At 45.8% G+C, this 17,999-nt stretch overlaps 2 protein-coding genes across 5 annotated transcripts in view; one reads left to right on the top strand and one right to left on the bottom strand.

Annotated features, from left to right (window-relative positions):
• LOC108002806 (lachesin-like) overlaps positions 1–17,999 on the top strand; it is a 29,569-nt gene that overhangs the window by 5,286 nt on the left and 6,284 nt on the right. For 3 of the 4 annotated variants that reach the window (XM_062071685.1, XM_028669143.2, XM_017064689.3), the window contains exons 2-3: positions 519–646; positions 10,352–10,449. In XM_062071685.1, coding sequence (XP_061927669.1) covers positions 520–646; positions 10,352–10,449 — 225 coding nt within the window. In that variant the 5' untranslated portion in view covers position 519. Of the gene's footprint in view, positions 1–518; positions 647–10,351; positions 10,450–15,638; positions 15,989–17,999 lie in introns of those variants that run through there. The other variant, XM_062071686.1, reaches the window with a different exon arrangement.
• LOC108002805 (protein pygopus) overlaps positions 1–17,999 on the bottom strand; it is a 52,165-nt gene that overhangs the window by 30,715 nt on the left and 3,451 nt on the right. The window lies entirely within an intron of this gene.

The raw sequence follows: 17,999 nt of genomic DNA, 5'->3' as shown, positions 1-17,999 counted from the left end.
CCGTCGTAAATAAGAGGGACTAGGAAACGGGAGGTGCGCGTACGTATAAGCTCGTTCTTCTCGTTGGGGAGGTGGTAAATTCCACTCCCCACAGAAATCTGCGCCGCTGCTGCTAAATGGTCAGAGAGGAGGGGAGGGATAGTTATTTACGAAATGGCCGTAAAACAGATAATTATTGTCCGGTTAAGTTTCTTTTTCTTCCCCTGCCCCCTCTCGGGCGCGAAATCGCGCTTGTAAACAGTAGCCTGACAAATGAGTCATCGATCGAGAATTGGGAAGAAGGTTGAGAGGAGTCGTGATGATGAAAGAAAGAAAGAAAGAAAGAAAGAAAGAGAAGAGAAAGGAAAGAAAAACCGTTGGTGGCCCGATGCTGCTGCGCGAGGGAAGAAATAAGCGGTAAAAGGAGTAGCGGTGGAGGGGGGGTAGGCGAAACAGAGAGGTGGAGCGAAAGAGAGGGAGAGAGAGAAAGAGAGGAGTCATTATTATTGTTCAGGTTTCTTTTTCTTCTTCACTTTCAGAATGAGGGTGGCACGGCTATTACTGTGCTACGTACTTCTCGAAGACTACAGTACCAATCTCGGCGGGGCTACAATTACCAGCGACGCCGCGCGCCAGGACGCCTCTGCGACGAATCCTACGTTATCAGGTACATACCCCTACATATACGTATATATATATATATATATATATTAGTCGCTTTTTTTTTTCTTTTTTTTTCTCTTTGAATCTGATCTAGAAGAAACGAGAGGCGATTTCCTGGAATTATCGAACGATGAATTATGGGAAGATGGATGATGGAGCGACGATCTCGATCGAAAAACTCTTCTCATTTCCAGTTTCGATGTTTACGCCGATGTGCGAAATTAATTTCGCGCCCCTAATTACGCGAATCGAATCGCGAATTACAACTATTACTGCGGTGGCGAAACGTGTACCGAAACGATTTCGCAGGATTTTGGCTCGCGTGTACATCGGTGATAACTAACTCGAATTCCGAATTCCAAAAACCGATGATGACTCTGTTGCCCGACCGCGGCAATTATTCCCCTCTTCTTTTTATCCTTCGTTTCTTCCTTCCTTCTTTTTTTCTCTCTTTTTATTTTCTCGAATTCGAGGACCGAGTGACAGAGGTGCTCGAACTCTCGTCCAAGCAGGCACGCACGCACGTCAAAGGGTTTAATTACCGCGGCGACTTGGCTCGGTGGATGGACGGCGCTCGGCTCGGTTCGGATCACCTAATCGCGGTTTTTCATCGGTGGCTTCGGTTTCATCCTATTGCCCGCCGCGACGTTGCTTTTATTTCGTGTCACGGAGCCGGATCACGGTTTTTTGCCGTGCGCGCGCGTTATCAGCCACGAGCTCGCCTCGTATTTTACAGGACTAATCGTCACCTGCGTATATATATACGGGAATATACGTATTTTATTCATGAACGAGAAAATGAAAAGAAAAAGAAAATGTAGGAACGTTTCCTTCCTCGTATAATATTTATATATATAGTTTCGTATGATCGACAAAGAGTGAGTAAAAAATCAAAGAATATATATATATATATATACGTGTACATATACGATGCATCTTTTCGATCGTAATCTCGATGACAATGGCCCTTTGTTTCGAGGGAATTGATCATCAGCGCGATCTGGATTACTTAACCCTTTTAAACGAATGGAAACGAAATTAGAACGGAATTAACAAACGGATGAGAACGGATTATCGTTCGATCGTTCGATGGAACGGTTTTTGTTCATCGACTCGATAACTTCGAAATTACGGCAACAATCGATTTCATTCCGCCGAGAAGTTGGAGGAACAGGCTTCGATTCAAAGGATATATGTACGTTAAATTTAATTTAAACTTTGTCAGGCTTTAACGACGTCTCGGTCGTCGCGTCGCTGCGTCGAGAACGAAGTTTCATTACGCGAGAAGAGAGAGAGAGAGAGAGAGCACACAACGCGTCTCAAAAAACTCGTCTCTAATACGCGTCTCAATTTTAACGTCGCATCACGGTGGAGAGAGCCATCTTCGATCTTATTCGGGAACTTCGGTCGATTAGCGGGTAGGGTGGGGGGGACAGAAGAGCGGTGCGAAATCGGATAAAATGGTTAGCGATCATACGTATCTATCGTGGAACTGAGATAACGCGTTAGCTCGGAGGCTTGCGCACCGTTAAACGAACGTAATATCCTTCGCGATTAAAGTATAAGAGAGAAGCGATAAGACGGAATCGAGGAAAGGATAAAAATCCACGAAAGAGAATAATCTACGTCGAATCGAAATTAGACGGTGGCGCCGCAGTTGAGAATCTTTCGAATCTCGCGTTTCGTTCTCGAGTTTCGGACTCGTCGAAAACACAGCGTGGGAAAGGAGAAAGTTTACGGGCGGCGCGTATATCGGAAGGAGGAAAGAAAGCCGCGAATAACGACGATGACGACGACGGTGTCCCTGAAGTTGAAGTAGCTCCACTCGGGCTCCACTCCTACTGCTAGGGGCCCTAGGTTACTTCACCAAGTTTTTCCCTTTGAGGATGAAAGATATTAATTAAACTGTCACAGACACGGTGAGCGGCGGAGAGTTCCAACTTTATTTCACCGCTTACAAGTTTACCGCTTAAGCGGTTGTCGCGCGTGCGCAGATCTTATCCCATCCCAGGATTACGAACGCCAACTGACCACTTATTCTCCATCTCCCTAATTTCAATCCCCACTTTTGTTCCACTCGTACGAACGCGTCAAAATTACTCACGAAGCGAACAGGTGTCGCTCGCGTTTCTCCCTTCCTTTTCGAGAGAAATTATTCGATCCGTGTGAAGATCGTGGCTCGATACGCTCGACGATCCTCGTCGTCGAAAGGGGGAGGAGTTATAGTAATATCAGGATGGAGTTAGCATATTCGAACCCATCTAATATCGGAGGCATCCGCGTGGCTCGCGTTAGAGAGATCAGCGTTAATTAGCGACAGGTAATGCGGACGCACGTGACCACGCGTGCGAGGTATGCGCGCGGGATTCGACGGTTTCGCGCGTCTTAAGCCCCGAGCCTCGTGCCACGTGCCGCGCGCGGAATAATACGCGCGTAACCTGAGGCCGAGCCCTCGCATACCCGAATATATCGCGCAAGGTAAAGTTTTAAACGCAATTTCCGTGTTCGCGCTCGCACGCTGATCTCGCTCCTCGCTGAAATAGTTGCCGAAGTTTGTGGTTACGTAGTCGTCTTCTACCAACTCCCGCGAATTCCCGCTTCTTTTGTCTTCTTCCCCGACTCGGCTCGTCGAAAATTCCACGTTCGACGCGATTTTTCGAAAACTCGAGGACAACTCGTGCAACGTGCGGCGGATGGAAGGAGCACGGCGAAATTAGATTTTCGGATGAACGCCCCCGCGAACCTGCTCTCGCACACCTTGCATACTTTCCACCAACGCGCCCACCAACTTCCCATTCTTCTTCGCCCTTCCTTCGTTTATACCAGCCTCCCTCCCCTCGGCCCCCGTTCCTGAAACGGATTCAACGGCTTGGAACGCGCTAATATTTCCTACTCCCTGAATCCCGAAAACGATCCCGATTTCAATCCGTTCGCAACGCGGCACCAAGCGTTTACTCGCGAATTCTCCGTCCTCCAAACTTTTTAATAAACCTTTTTTCTCCCCCCTCCTTTTCTGCGATGCAAGGAGGACCGTCTATCCGGGACGTATTAAAGGAGGAGGAAGCGTGACGCGAATAACGTCCAAGTATTCGTCCATATACATATATATATACACACATATATATGTATATAGGACGCAGTTAGGAAACCTTCGTGTCCCGCATGTGCGATCTTACTAATTTCCGGCAGGATCGAATCCTGTCGTGGGAAGGGAGGAGAAGGTGGAGAAGGAGGAGGAGGAGGAGGATGGTGGTTGGCTGGCAGATCCCGGGGACACGGGCGCGAATTCGATTAATTAAAGTACGAATTCGTGGGAAATGGAATTATCGCGGCGTTAGTCGTCGTTGACGGTGGCTACTCCTACCCGCCCATCCCCCTTTTACCAGAAGAAGAGCCAGAAGGTAAAGGGTCGAACCGTGTCTCTTCCTCCTCCTGACGAAAATCCTGGCGAGAGAAGAAAGTGGCGGACGATGTATTACGTTGGACACCGCACGAGAGAGCGAGAGAGCGAGAGAGCGAGAGCGAGAGCGAGAGCGAGAGAGAGAGAGAGAGAGGAGAGGAGAGGAGAGGAGTAAGAGAGTGAGAGAGATAAAGAGAGGAGAAGAGATGAGAGGAGAGGAGAGAGGAGTAAGAGAGTGAGAGAGAATGTGTGTGTGTGTGTGTGTGTGTGTGTGTGTGTGTGTGTGTGTGTGAGAGAGAGAGAGAGAGAGAGAGAGAGAGAGAGAGAGAGAGGAGAGATGAGAGGAGAGGAGAGGAGAGGAGTAAGAGAGCGAGAGAGAGAGAGAGAGAGAGAGAGAGAGAGAGAGAGAGAGAGAGAGAGAGAGAGAGAGAGAGAGAGAGAGAGAGAGAGAGAGAGAGAGAGAGAGGAGAGGAGAGGAGAGGAGAGGAGAAGAGAGGAGAGGAGAGGAGAGGAGAGGAGAGGAGTAAGAGAGTGAGAGAGATAAAGAGAGGAGAAGAGATGAGAGGAGAGGAGAGAGGAGTAAGAGAGTGAGAGAGAATGTGTGTGTGTGTGTGTGTGTGTGTGTGTGCGCGAGAGAGAGAGAGAGAGAGAGAGAGAGAGAGAGAGAGAGAGAGAGAGAGGAGAAGAGATGAAAGGAGAGGAGAGAAGAGAAGAGGAGTAAGAGAGTGAAAGAGAGCGAGAGAGAGAGCGAGAGAGAGAGAGAGAGAGAGAGAGAGCGAGAGAGAGAGCGAGAGAGAGAGAGAGAGAGAGAGAGAGAGAGAGAGAGAAGGGGTTGTATATTTACGGCCCTCTATAAAGTTTCGCGGTAAGGAGAATTCGAGCCGTGAGAATTTAAAGTCGTGGGGAATCGGGGGTAAAAGAGCGAGCAACTTTTCCCCGCGACTCCGAACACAGTCCCTATAATCCGCTTTCCCATCGTATTCCGCTTAGCCCACCGAGAATACTCCCGCAACTCCCGCACTCTCCAACGTTTACCATCGAGGACCGCCGCGGGAACTCGCCCGGATCCAGGATCGATCCGATATATCTATCCGACGACCGGTCGTCGTCCAGTTTCCGTTCGATTTGCCAGCCGATCTTTTCCTCCTTCTTCTCCTCTTTTTTCTCTTTTGAAAGAACGTGGAAGAGAGGAGAGTAACGATCGAAATGATAATAATAGTGATAATCTCGTTGTTTGTTGCAACGTTGCAAAACGCTGCAAAAACTTGCAATAATATATATATATGTATATTCTCACGATACGAAACCGCGAATCAACTTGTTCGGATGGATTTCATCGTCTCTCTCTCTTTCTCTCTCTCTCTCTCTAGTTGCTGCGGAACCTCGAGTGTTATTTTAGTAATCGGCTTTAGTTCTGCCCGCTACGATACGCTGTTCCGCGTCCAAGTTTCGGGGGAGAGGGGGCGTTTCTTGTACAACGAGATTCATCGATTCGTTAAGTTGGTCGGAATTCAGCTGTGCCCAGCTACAACATCTAGACCGTGGCGCGAGCAACAGCGGAAGACGAAGTTCGATATTTGGAATTTTCTAGAAGCGATGGGATTAAAAACGGGAGGATATAGGGCGGCGAAGATTACAATGGTGAGGAAGATACAAAGCGCGAGAAAAATTACGCCGATTAAGAGGAAGATACGAGAGGCAAATTTACGACGTTGAGAGAGAGAGAGAGAAAGTAACGCGTAAAATCTGAGATTAACATCGAATTCTTTCGGTTAATTTCCTCTATTTCGAATTCTTCTTCGAATCAATTGGAACCAATTGAATTTTCTTTTTCGTCGGAATTCTTTCAAATTATCTCTCGAAATATCTTCTTTTAAATGCTCATGCGTCTTTCGACGGATTGGAAAGAGCGGCAAAAAAAGAAAAAGAAAAAGAAAACAAGAAAACTCGTGTCACGCGATAGTTGTACTATCTCCTTTTTCTTTTCACGACAAAGACAGGCTACGATGATAAAAATCCTTTTGCGTCTGCATAATATCATAATAACTATGTAAATCAGAGCGACGAACCAGTCCACAAACACAATTGGGCATTCGTATGCTAACTTTCCATCCCTCCCCCCTTTCCCACTCCCCCGTCCATTTCACTTTGCCTAGGTACTACCTATATACATATATAGTGTAACGTGTATATATAATATATATATATATATATATATATATAGTACGTACCTGGTTACCCAACTCCGATAACGAGTTCAGTTCTGGAAAAAAAAAGAAGGGAAGAAAAAAAAATAATAAAAAAAAAAAGAAGAAAAGGGCATTCCATACCACCTACTTTTCGACCATTATCCATAGCGAGTATCGCTGTACAGATTTATAACGAATCCTTTGTAGCAAAAACCGTTGGACGAAGGCGCGTGTTGGACCACGGAGTTTCGCGGCGGAAATTATATCGTCGGGTCCGAGGGCCGACTCGATTTTTCCGATAAAAGTTTTCTTTCTGCAGTAAGTAAATAATAACGATGATTACGAGGAAATAATACGCGTGCAATAACGCGATGGTATGGAATGGAAACGATCGAGGTAAGAGGTGGTCGCGTTTCAATACGGATACTCGATACGCGATTTGTGCGTTTAATGAATTTAATAAGCATCGTAAACGCGTTGCAACGACCGAGCCAAACCGGGGGAAAAGGGAGGGAAGAGGTAGGAGGGAAGGGGTCGAACGAGACTTTAAACGGGCGGTCCGCAGATGGTGGCTCCCTCCTCCTTTCCGAGTGTTCGATCCCGCCGCATTTATTAATCGTAACGGTTATATAATTGCGCCTTGTGTACCTATCGTCGCGATGAAATAGCTTTTATTATTCGTTGGCTCGCACTGACCCATTTTACACACCGATTCCTACTTTTCGAGATATTAACGTATCAAATATTATCTATCGCTTGCCACGGTGAATTTATATTGTTCGCGGAAAATGTAATTAAATTGATCGAATTACGTGGCGAGTCGCGATTAAAAGTCGCGCGTATTATGGAAAGCGGCCGATTCGTTCCAACTGATGCGCGATTAATTAAAACGGCGCGGGCGGCACGAGATTGATTTTCTATACATATTTGTAATACGTAATCTTTTATATTCGAGTGAAATACGTTTACGATCATTGCCGTTTTCATTGCCGTTCTACCTTTTCCGTTCCGTTCCGTTCCCCCGTTTCAGTGTAACTAGCTCAAACATTAATATCGTCCCTTTAATAAATGGATCCTTCTCTCTCTCTCTCTCTCTCTCTTTACCTTCCTTCCATTTCTTCTCGTTCGCTCTCCGGGATATCCTTCTCCCGATTTTTATATCCTTTATTCCTTGGAAACGGGGGATAACGACAATGATACGACAATTCTCAGATTTACTCGTCAAATATGCCAGAGGATTTAATAAATGCAACGTCTCGCTAAAGTTTCGCGATGAAACTTAAATATCTCGGAAACGCGAGTTAAAGAGGTGGAGGGGGGAGAAGGCCGCGACCGTGCCACGAAATTCCTATACTTTTATCTCTCCTTCTTTTTTTCTTCCTTTCTTTCTTCCTTTTTTTTTTTTTACAAATTAATGCTTTCGTCGGGATAAAAATTTGCCGAGCTCTGCTCCGAAAAAAAAAAAAAAAGGAAGAGAGAAATGTTTGCTCTTTCCGAAGCGAAGTTGCCTTCCCTTGAAAGTCAAGCTTCCTTCTGTACTCTCTCCCTCTTATCTTCAAAGTTCCCTGTTCCATCGTAATAACATGGAACTTTGTTAAACTCTCGTTTGAGGAAAATCCACGTCGCCGTGGATCTTCAACGTTAATAGCCGATTCGAGATATCCTTGCTTACGACGAGAGTTAACGGGAAACGCATTTCGATACTCGCCGGATTTCTTTTTCTCCCGCGTTTCTCTCTCTCTCTCTTTCTTTCTCTCATTCACTCTCTCTCTCGACCGCGACGTCGACCATCTCTCGGATTGCGCGTCTATCTTTCGATAGTAAAAGTAACCCACCGGGAGAACAATTTGTCGAGAAATAGAGAATGCGTATTTTTACGAGCGAAACGGAACGATTCTTCTTTATTCGCTGTAAGTTGTAACGTAACGTGAAAAAAACGTTGTTCCTCGCGCGGCGGAGGAAGAGAGAGAGAGATATTGCAGGATAGATATCGTGGACGACCGTTACCAGTTGCCGTCCGCAACGAGCCTCTCTCTCCCCGCAAAGATCTCCCCTGAAATACGCGCTACGATATTTTATCCTGTCTCTACCGATGCTTCCTCTCGCCGTTCCAAACCCGTGCTATTCGCGATTCGATCTTCGGCGTTCCTTTTCTCCCGTTTCCGCTTCCCAAACTATCGGAGAAAAATTTCCCAATTTACGAGTGAGAGGGCGAATCCTTTGCTCGAAGAATATTATTTCGCCGGACGTATACGGCCCCCCTCTTTCTCCATTCCTGCTTTTATTTACGAATATCCATCGATCCATCCTTGTTTACTCCTTCGCGGAACGAAACACGAAGATATCAACACGATCTCGGAATCGAGTGGAGCGTTTCGTTTCGCTTCGGCTTCCGCGCTGTCCTCGTTAATTTCATTTTCGTTGGCCGTTACGAGATCGGCGACAGGAGCGATCAGAGCCAAAGGGATAGGGAAAAAAGCGGTCGCTCTTAGAAAAATCAGATTCGACTTTATCGAAGGTATTCGAATTTGTCCAAAGATAAAAAAAACTCTTCGTTTCCCGGAGAAATCCCGACCGAGCATATCTCGGGATAAAACTCTAACGATAACCTGTACAGAAGCGGAGATTGAATTATTTTTCTGCCAGAATAATTTAGCCATAAAATAGAGGGGGAGGGGGAAAGAGGAGAGTGGGACTCGGTGCACCGCCGCTCTCCATTCCCTCCCGGGTTCTTCCTCTTCCTCGCCGCCCACCACCGCCTTCCTTGCTCGCCATTTTCCTCCACGTTTCCTCGTATTACGTTCCGAGATACCGACGCTGCAAACCTGAAAATTCTCTCCCCTCTCCCCCCTCTCTCTCCTATTTCTCTCGGTGAATATCTTATCATAATAGGAACGGGAACTGTTTTCCAGGTCCGCCGGGCCCAAACTCTTCGAATAGCAAGAATCTCTTTTCTCTCTCTCTTTCTCCTCCTCCCTTTCTTTTCATAAGCAGTTTCGACTCGGATATATCTTGGAGTCTAGGACTCGACTCGACGCAGCTGCAACCTCGCGTTTTTCCGTTCGATGCACACCTCGAACGATGCGACGTCGTGGCGGTTGGACCGGTATCACGCGCGCCGTTCCTCCCATTTTCGAACTTCGGTTATCGCGATATCGCGCCATGTGGCCATCGCGCCCGCCTTCATTTTCACCCATTTCGCCTCCTTTCGCCCTTTTTCCTTTCACCCTTTCTCCTTTACTCGACCGAGAAACTTTCGAAACGAGGGAGAGGAGTGCACGCGCGCTCTCGGTAAACGGAGATAAGAGATAAGGGAATATTCCCGCGTCTTCGATTTCTAAATTTCGAAATCGACATTTTGCTCCCTCAATTTCTTCCTCCGTCGATGCACTTTTCGCATCTGCTCGACGTAAGGTATCCAATTGGAGGAGGAGGAGGAGGAGGATGTCTTTGGCAGAAACTACGCTTTGCCATTCTTCTCCTTGATATCATAACGGCTCCAACGAGCTGTTAATACGTTGTCGTTGTATCGTCACGTACGCTTTAACGAGGGGCAACGAATCACGGGGCTATCGAATCTATCGCCCCCCCTCCCGGTTTGTAAACCATGTGAAATATGTTTCGAGTTTACGCGAAATATCGCGCACCTATTTTATCGGGTCGCGCCCATTTTTCCATACATTTTTCCCCTCCCTCCGTAAGTTGGTGTGGCGACGCGTGTTCGCGCCGATAAAGAACGGCGATCCACGCGAGAGAAAGAGAGAGAGAAAAAGAGAGGCGAGCTAATTCTAAATGGGGCGGGTTTCGGTGCAAAGTTGTATACGCGTTGTTGGTAACGTTGCCCGCGAGAAGGAATGGAAAACGTTGTTGCGTGTATAACGAGACACCCTTTGACCGAAAATTAACGAGAAGCTCGCGAAACGCGAGGATAATGAACGAAACAGGAGGAGGGGAGTAGCGAAAAGCAACGGCGGAAAAGCAGCGAGTTCCATTCGTCAGACCTCCTCCCCCTTCTCTTTTTCGCTTCTCGCAGAATCGTTTTAAAAAAAAAACACTACCACCATCACTACGATTCCATAAACCAGGAGAATGAAAACACAAGGATACTGGATTTTTGCAGATCTGCCGAGTTTCGCGGAGCCGATCGGTAATGTGACCGCGGCTATTGGGAAAGAGGCCGTTCTGCCGTGCACTATTCGGAAGCTAGGGAATCACAAGGTAAGGGATACGAGAAGAGAGGGGGGAAGAGAAAGAGAGAGAGAGAGAAAGATATTCGCGCGATCCGTGACGGCGCGACAAATGGGTCACGTGGATGCTCGTGGCAGATGTCGCGCCGTCTTTCCCCCACCTCTCTCGCCAATCGCCTCTTCCTTCTTCTCTTCCCCCTCCTCTTCTTCTTCCAACGGTTTCTCGGCGTGGAAGAGGCGAAGGACGTACGAATTTTCACTCGACGAAACGGGACGAAACTTTTCGTCGTCGAATTAATTTCGATAATCTCGAAATTAAGAAGGCGAGTTTAATCGCGCTAATAGATGGACAGATCTTGCGTGCATTCTTACGTTTCAGCTTCTTTCACTATCACCGAGTAAGTAAGCGGAATTTTCAATTTCGCTTAAGTTAACACGTTAGTTAAACGCTCAGCCTGTTTTACTTTTCTTTGTCAATATATCGTAATCAATGTACAAACAAACCTCACCTTTGGTTACTTTTATTAATGTTTTTCAAGTGTTATAATCTTTTCCTTAATTCATTGATCAAACCGAAATTGCCTAAATCAAATGTTCGGTTTAACAAGCATGCAAAAAGAGACATGCATGTGGGAATAACATGAACGGTCTGCGATCCATCGGGATTACTAACGTATAAAACTTTTATATTCTAATATTTTAGGTGTCTTTACGTGTAAAGAAAGAAAATTTATCGAATATTAAATCTATAATATTAATCTATATCTATATATTGTTTCGCGTTGTTCGGCGTAGTGTTTAACGTGTTAAGTAATGTCGATCCGGAATGCAACTTTTCTTTTCTCTCCCTCTCTCTCTCCCCCTCTTTCCTACACGCGCGTACACGCGCGTAGCGTATTTAATAATAATAGTTAGATTTGATAGATCGTTGTTGCGGAGAAAACGGTGGAATACGAAGAGAGAAAAAAACGGAATGCTGAAGAAGGCCGCTTGTGAAAAGTTTTTGAAGGGAGTGGGTGGGTGCTGTGCGGCTTTACACGCTTTTTTGCACGACAACAACGCGAAATATCGGGCTGAAAATTTTCGAAAGTTTATTTAAACTGGTGCTGCGGTACATCCCCGAGTTCACCGATATATATATAAAAACTGGAGGAGGAAAGGGAGAGAGAGAAAAACCTCCGTTAAAATAACAAATTCGTATTTACATCAAATGTGAAATCGAGTATATCGAGTATATTCAATGAGATGGAGAAAAAGTCGCGAAAATTTGTTGAGTAGATTTGTTAAAAAAGAGGGGAGAGGAGCGCGAAAACAACGGTATTCGGGAAGGGAGAAGGAGTATTTCTGAGATGGAAACGTTTGAACCAAGGGGAATGCCGATTCCGGCCGATGGCCCGAGGTTATTTCGCGATACGTTTCTTCGAATAAGAAGGAGTTTTGAACGCGAATCCACCCTAGGCTATTAATCGAACTCGAACGACGACTTTCGACGACGAGACAGAAAAAAGAGAAGAAAAGAAAAGAAACATAGGTAAACAATATCTAGCCACGGGCGCGAAAACGTAATTTCTTCTTCCGATCTCGCATCGCCCGCGTTACTTGTTTCGTCGTATATCTCGGCCGGCCGATTCGATTCTTTGCACTTTAGGCTTTTTTCGCTCGGCCGAACCAACAATTCCACGCGATTTCTCGCACTCGTTCGGTGAATTTTTTAGCTAACTTAAAATGATTTTACATACAAATTGATGTATGAAACTTTTATATTCTAATATTTTACGTATCTTTACGTGTAAAGAAAGAAAATTTAATCGAAGAATATTAAAATCCATATCGTTGTTTCGCGGGATATTTTAATAATAACGTAATTATCAAGATGCATCCTCGGTTTGTCAGGGCAAGTATCGCGATAATACAAACTCAATAACGTGCTCTCACATTTGCCGTCTATTGTTCTTATTTTTCATCCTCTTACAATATATATCTCTATTTTCATCGTTATTTTCTTTTTCTCTATCCTCAATTTCTCAACGAAGATAGAAATAATTTCTTTATTGAATAACGAAAAACTCATCTTGAATTAATATCCCGATAACGTGCTATCGCATTCACCGTCTATTATTCTTATTTTTCACCTTCTCTTATTACATCTCTATTTTCATCACATCTTATTTTATTACATCTTTACTTTCACATTTCATCCTGCACGTTACTACATGTTACTACATCTTTATTTTCCTTCTCTCTATCGTCAATTTCTTAACGAATATAAATAATTTTGTTATTAAATAACGAAAAATCTAACTCATTCTCGCTCGAATTAATTTCCTTTTACCGTATTCCATGTTTACAAAAACTGAAAAAAATTTGAAAATAATATTTCCATTCCTGTCAAACTCGAACCAACGCCGAAAATATAGTATCCGCGATCACCGTCTAATTTGAGATCTAAAAAATCTAAATTCATATATTATTCCACGCTTCATAATAAATTATACGTAAAAAAACTTAAGAATCGTGAAGCGATATTTTTAAAAAAATCAAACAATTTCTCTTAAATAAATATCGTCGCCGTTCGAATTATCGCGTCGACCCAAGCGGTCCCCGAGTGTGCAACTACTCGATCGCGGAGGATTAATCGTCGAGCTGAAAAAAAAGGAAAAATCTAGAAGCAACACACATTTTCGGCGTCGAAAGAACGGACGTTCCCTCCCGTTTCGATCGAACCCGTTCAAAATCCGTTTACGCGTCCGCGCCTCGTCGCTCTCCTGTTATTTCGTATTATTTTCGGAGGATATGGAGGGGGCAGAATAGGGAGGCACGCTTTTAACGCGCCCATCTACGACGCGCGAACGAGATACTCACGGAGCGGCCAACTAGCCGAATAATACCCGACAACCGCAAATTTGCATTCGTGCGAATCCATTCGGCGTAACTACTCTCCTGGAACCTGGATCCCCGCGTTGTTATCCTTCGACGCGAAACGACTCTCTCCATTTGTCCCTTAACCAATGTGTGGCGATATCGGCAACACCGCGCTCCACTTATTCGCACCCGTGCATCGCTCTTTCATTTTTAAACCAACGCAACACCGATCGCGGCATCGCAGGAATCGGCATCGCTGGAATCGGTAACTCGAGAAGTGACAATATTTATTTTTTGTTTGATTTCTTCAAAATATCGAGTAAATTCCTGCAAAGCTGAGAATAATTTCGGTTTGATTCGATGTTTGAAGTGGGAATAGAAATATTATTTTCAAATTTTTATAAAGTTTTTGTAAACGTGGAATACGGTAAAATTAAACTAATTAAAAGTGAGTTTGATTTTTTTCAGTTATTGAATAATTAATTATATTCGTTAAGAAATTGAGGATAAGGGAGAAGGAAAATATAAATGTAAGAAGATGAAAAATAAAAATAAACGCGAATGTGAGAGTACATACTTGTCCTAACAAACCGAGGATGCATCATAATTTATTATTAAATTATCGCGCGAAACAACGATTACGTAGACTTTAATATTCCACAAATTTTCCTTCTTTACCCGTAAAAAATACGTTAAAATAAAAGTTTCATACGTTGAAGAAGAATATAACGCCGGATCGAAAGGGAACGATAAAACGATGATAATTTCCTCGCTCACGCGCATGCGTCGTTTCGGATTACTCTAAAAACGCGTGCATTATTCAGACTCGAATAATGCCTGGCGAAATACGAGAGGCGAGAGCGTCTCGGTTGATAAACAAGACTGTGCGGGATCGCGATTCTACAGAAAAGCTACAGAGAGGGAAAAGCACCACGCAGCGCTCACCTCCGTGGAAAGGAAATCCAATTCGAAGGAATGCCGGCAAGTTTAACGTCGTCCCTCTGATCAAAACTTCACACGCGCTCTCTCCTCCCCCCTCTTCCTTGACGCGGTTCCCCGCGAAACTCCTTTGATCCATTGTTGTTTGGAACGCCAACACGCGCGAATTTTAAGACGCCTCTATTCCCTCCCCAGAAAGAAACCTTCTTCCATTTCTTTCACACGGCTCCTCCCTCCACCGCCTAAACCCCCGGTTAACCGTTCATGAATATATAACGTGGATTTGCCGTGGGCCGTGCTCTTCCGAGAATTTCACAAAGGGAAGAATTTCGAAACGGGGAAAAAAGAAAAGAAAAAAAAAAAAAAAAAAAACGGAAGACGCGAGTCGAGATTTTGTTTAATTCGTCGGTATATTAGATATCGTTTTTTTCGACGGATGAAACGACAGGGATCTTTCCTCCTCCTCCTCCTCGGTCTGGCTTTTTCGAAAGATGGATCGAGGGGGAGGAGGAACGATAAAAAGAACGGGAGAAGAAGACTCCCCGAGGCTCGACCCGCGGTCATTTTTACATTTTCACCGATGGGAGAATTTGGAACGAGAAATGTGGCGCTGCTTCAAAGGCGCGATTCTCTTCGAGACAGACGGACGGACGGAAAGGGAAAAGTTAAAGTAAGAAGGAAGATTTATGGCTTTCGAAAGTTGATCGGACGGGTCATGTACAGAGTTGGGCCGAAAACATCTTTTCCCTCCCTAGATTCTATCGATCTACGAATATTAAACAGTTTCTTTAAAGGGGTTACAAAGATGAAGTGAAGAAACGAGATGGACGGGTCTCTGTTTCGGGACAGTGGACGAAAATGAAAATAAAAAGAGAAAAGACGAGAGATCGAAGGTCGAAGGGCGATTGTGATCGGAATCGGTTCCTATTCCCTTATTTATAGCTGGCCAAATCCTCTTCCCGTACGTTCTCGCATAAAAAGCTCGTAAAACGGGGGAAAAATACGATCTCGAGTTTCTCGAAGGAGGAGGGGAGAAGGAGAATCCGTGACCGTCCTGTGTCAAGGGAAAAAATTCGCCTCACCTTCCACGATTCGTTGATTCGATAATAAACGAGAACGACGAGAATCGATCTCGTTCGGGACGACGATCGATCGGGCCTGGGACGGGACGTTTCCCGCTCAAACAAGGCAAATTAGCATGGGAGAAGCAGCTACCAAATTCGGCGAATCGCTCCAGGCTGTTCCAGTTTGCTTCTCCAACTTTAATTGCCGTCGGTTCCCACTCGTCCTTTCGTTCTCCATCTTTTCCTTTCCCCCACTCTCCTCCTTCATTCCTCCTCCCCCCACCACCAATATAAATATTATATATATATAATATTATACGATAATTATATTATAATAATTATACATATATATATATATATACTACACGATATATAATATTTCCAATCTACGAGGAGAGATAGAGAGAAGAAACTCGACACCGTGCAACGCGACGTAAAGTTGATTTCGTTCATCCGACCGTTCCGCGTGAATTCGTACGCGACGCCTCGTCCCCGATTAATACCGGAAGTCTGGCAACTCCGTATCTCTCTTACTCCACGCGCCACCGGTTCACCATCAACCATCGATGAACCGGACTATTTTCGCTGGCTATGGAGTCGCTGCTGCCAGCCACCCATCCACCGCCGATCCAGGCTGCTGTTCCAAGAGTGGAGAGAGAGAGAGAAAGAGAGAGAGAGAGTTGGCCGGAGTGGTGTTTCCCCGGGGTAAGCACGAGCATATACTTGCCCGGGGGCTTATTCAGACAAATCGGTGATTGCTGCGGGAGAGGCGAGCGAGAAACGGTATAGGCGCTCGCCACGGCGGAGCATCGTTGCTCCCCTCGCCCGCCCGCCCGCCCGCCCGCGCCACCTTGCTGCGGGAACGAAGACAGGACGGGAGAGGAGGGGGGGTTTAGCCCGAAATCCGCGATGGAGACGAAAAGGGAAGGAGACGAGAAAGATGAACGGATATAGATGCGGGAGGCGAGTTTTGGGAGGAGGTGGAGGGGGGAGGAAGCGAGATCGCGGAGGTTAGAGCGAAGAAGCGTCTGAGGGAGGGAGGGAGAGAGAGAGAGAAGAATGATTGTTTCCATGATTACAATGGAACGGAAGAGGAAAAGGGATGGAGGGAGGCTGGCCTGGGAAAAGGGTATGGGGAGCAATCTCTTAGCGCTAACGTAGATTCGTGGGCCGGGGTCTGCTCGAAATATTACACCAAAGGGGAGGGGGAGGAGGAGGAGGAGGTACGGCGAAAGGCCGTGCTTAGCCGTCGTCGTCGTGGTATTCCCCACACAGGGGAATTTCCTGACTCCGTGGATAATGTGTGTCACCCGTCGAATCGCCGGAGCCGCGAAATTTTCCAAAGAAATCTCACCCGTTTATCTTCCTCGGCCGTGCGATGTAAGACGCGTACGTACGTGCGGGCTAACCGTCCGTCGATAACCCGTCTACCAGCACGGTACCACCAGCACTGCCGATCTCGTTTCCGATCTCCACTTGCCGATTATTAGGGATTTAGAGCGAAACATCAACAAATCTCCATTATCGAGGCCATTATCGATCGAATCGCGATACGATTTCGAAAGGCAAACGTTTCTTTTTTCTAGTCGCCCTGTATAATCAACTATAGTACATCAGTAGACTTTAATAATAATAAAAGGATTAAGAAGATTCGCGATGACCGCTGTAACAGTTTCCAATCGCAACAATATCGAGCGATACGCCGCGCGAGAAATTATTTGCGTCGTTGGGAGAGAACGCCGTATATTACGGAACGTGCGAAAAGATTCGAAGAAATTTTAATTTGAAAGACGTCGGTGCACGGAATAAATTGGACGAGTTCGACGAGTCAGAGGAATCGATATTCATCCGAAACAACGTAATAAAATTTTATTTGAAAAAAAGAAGCACACCAGAATAATAATATAAGACTCGTATCGAGGGAAAAGAAACAGATGCGCTAAAGCTGATTTCTACGTGGATTCAAAGACTAGTGACTAGACGACTAATTCGACCGAGAGGGGGGCTCTCGTTATCTCGGAGGGGGGATCGATCGAAGGTAGCAGATACATAGACGACGATAGACGACCGTGTGTCGTAGAGAGAACAAGGGGAATTTCGCGGAATATCTGCGCACGCCTTGAGAACGGCGAACGCGTTAACCGACTCACCGAGTGGCGGCGAGGGGATTGGGGGAGGCGCGCGTACGAATGCGGTCGGTGCCGCGTGACATGGTGTAACCCGACCCATACGGGCGCATACCTAGGCATACGGGGCATGTGCGCGCCACGACGCTCGGCCTCGGATTAATTACCAAGTGCGGCGTTATAGATAACGCGTAGGAGATGCGGGAGGAGAGGGTAGCGATACGACGACGTTAAATTGAACCTTTCGCCGGGGTTTGATTCCCGCGGTGGCAACTCCTCCCTAAAACCAATTACCGCTATACGTTGGCCCTGTACGCGCCTATAACATCTATCGGTCCTCGATATATCGGCTCGCCGCTACCCGTAAACACGCGTCCTCCATACATCGACACTCGAGTCGATCACTCGACGCTCTCGCCCCTTTTTCGACTATAATTAAGGCGAATTAATTCGTCCTTCGAAGAAGGAGAGAGCAAAAAGAGAGAAAGAAAGAAAGGAGGGAGAGAGTGAATAGGTAAATAGAATTGGCTGGAAAATTGTTTACGTCGTTAGGTTACCATCGGTCCGTTTGCCCTTGGTTTGTCACCAAT

The sequence above is a fragment of the Apis cerana genome, linkage group LG2 (assembly GCF_029169275.1).
Source record: "Apis cerana isolate GH-2021 linkage group LG2, AcerK_1.0, whole genome shotgun sequence".
NCBI classification, from domain to species: Eukaryota; Metazoa; Arthropoda; class Insecta; order Hymenoptera; family Apidae; genus Apis; species Apis cerana.
This window is presented reverse-complemented; position numbering and strand designations above follow the sequence as displayed.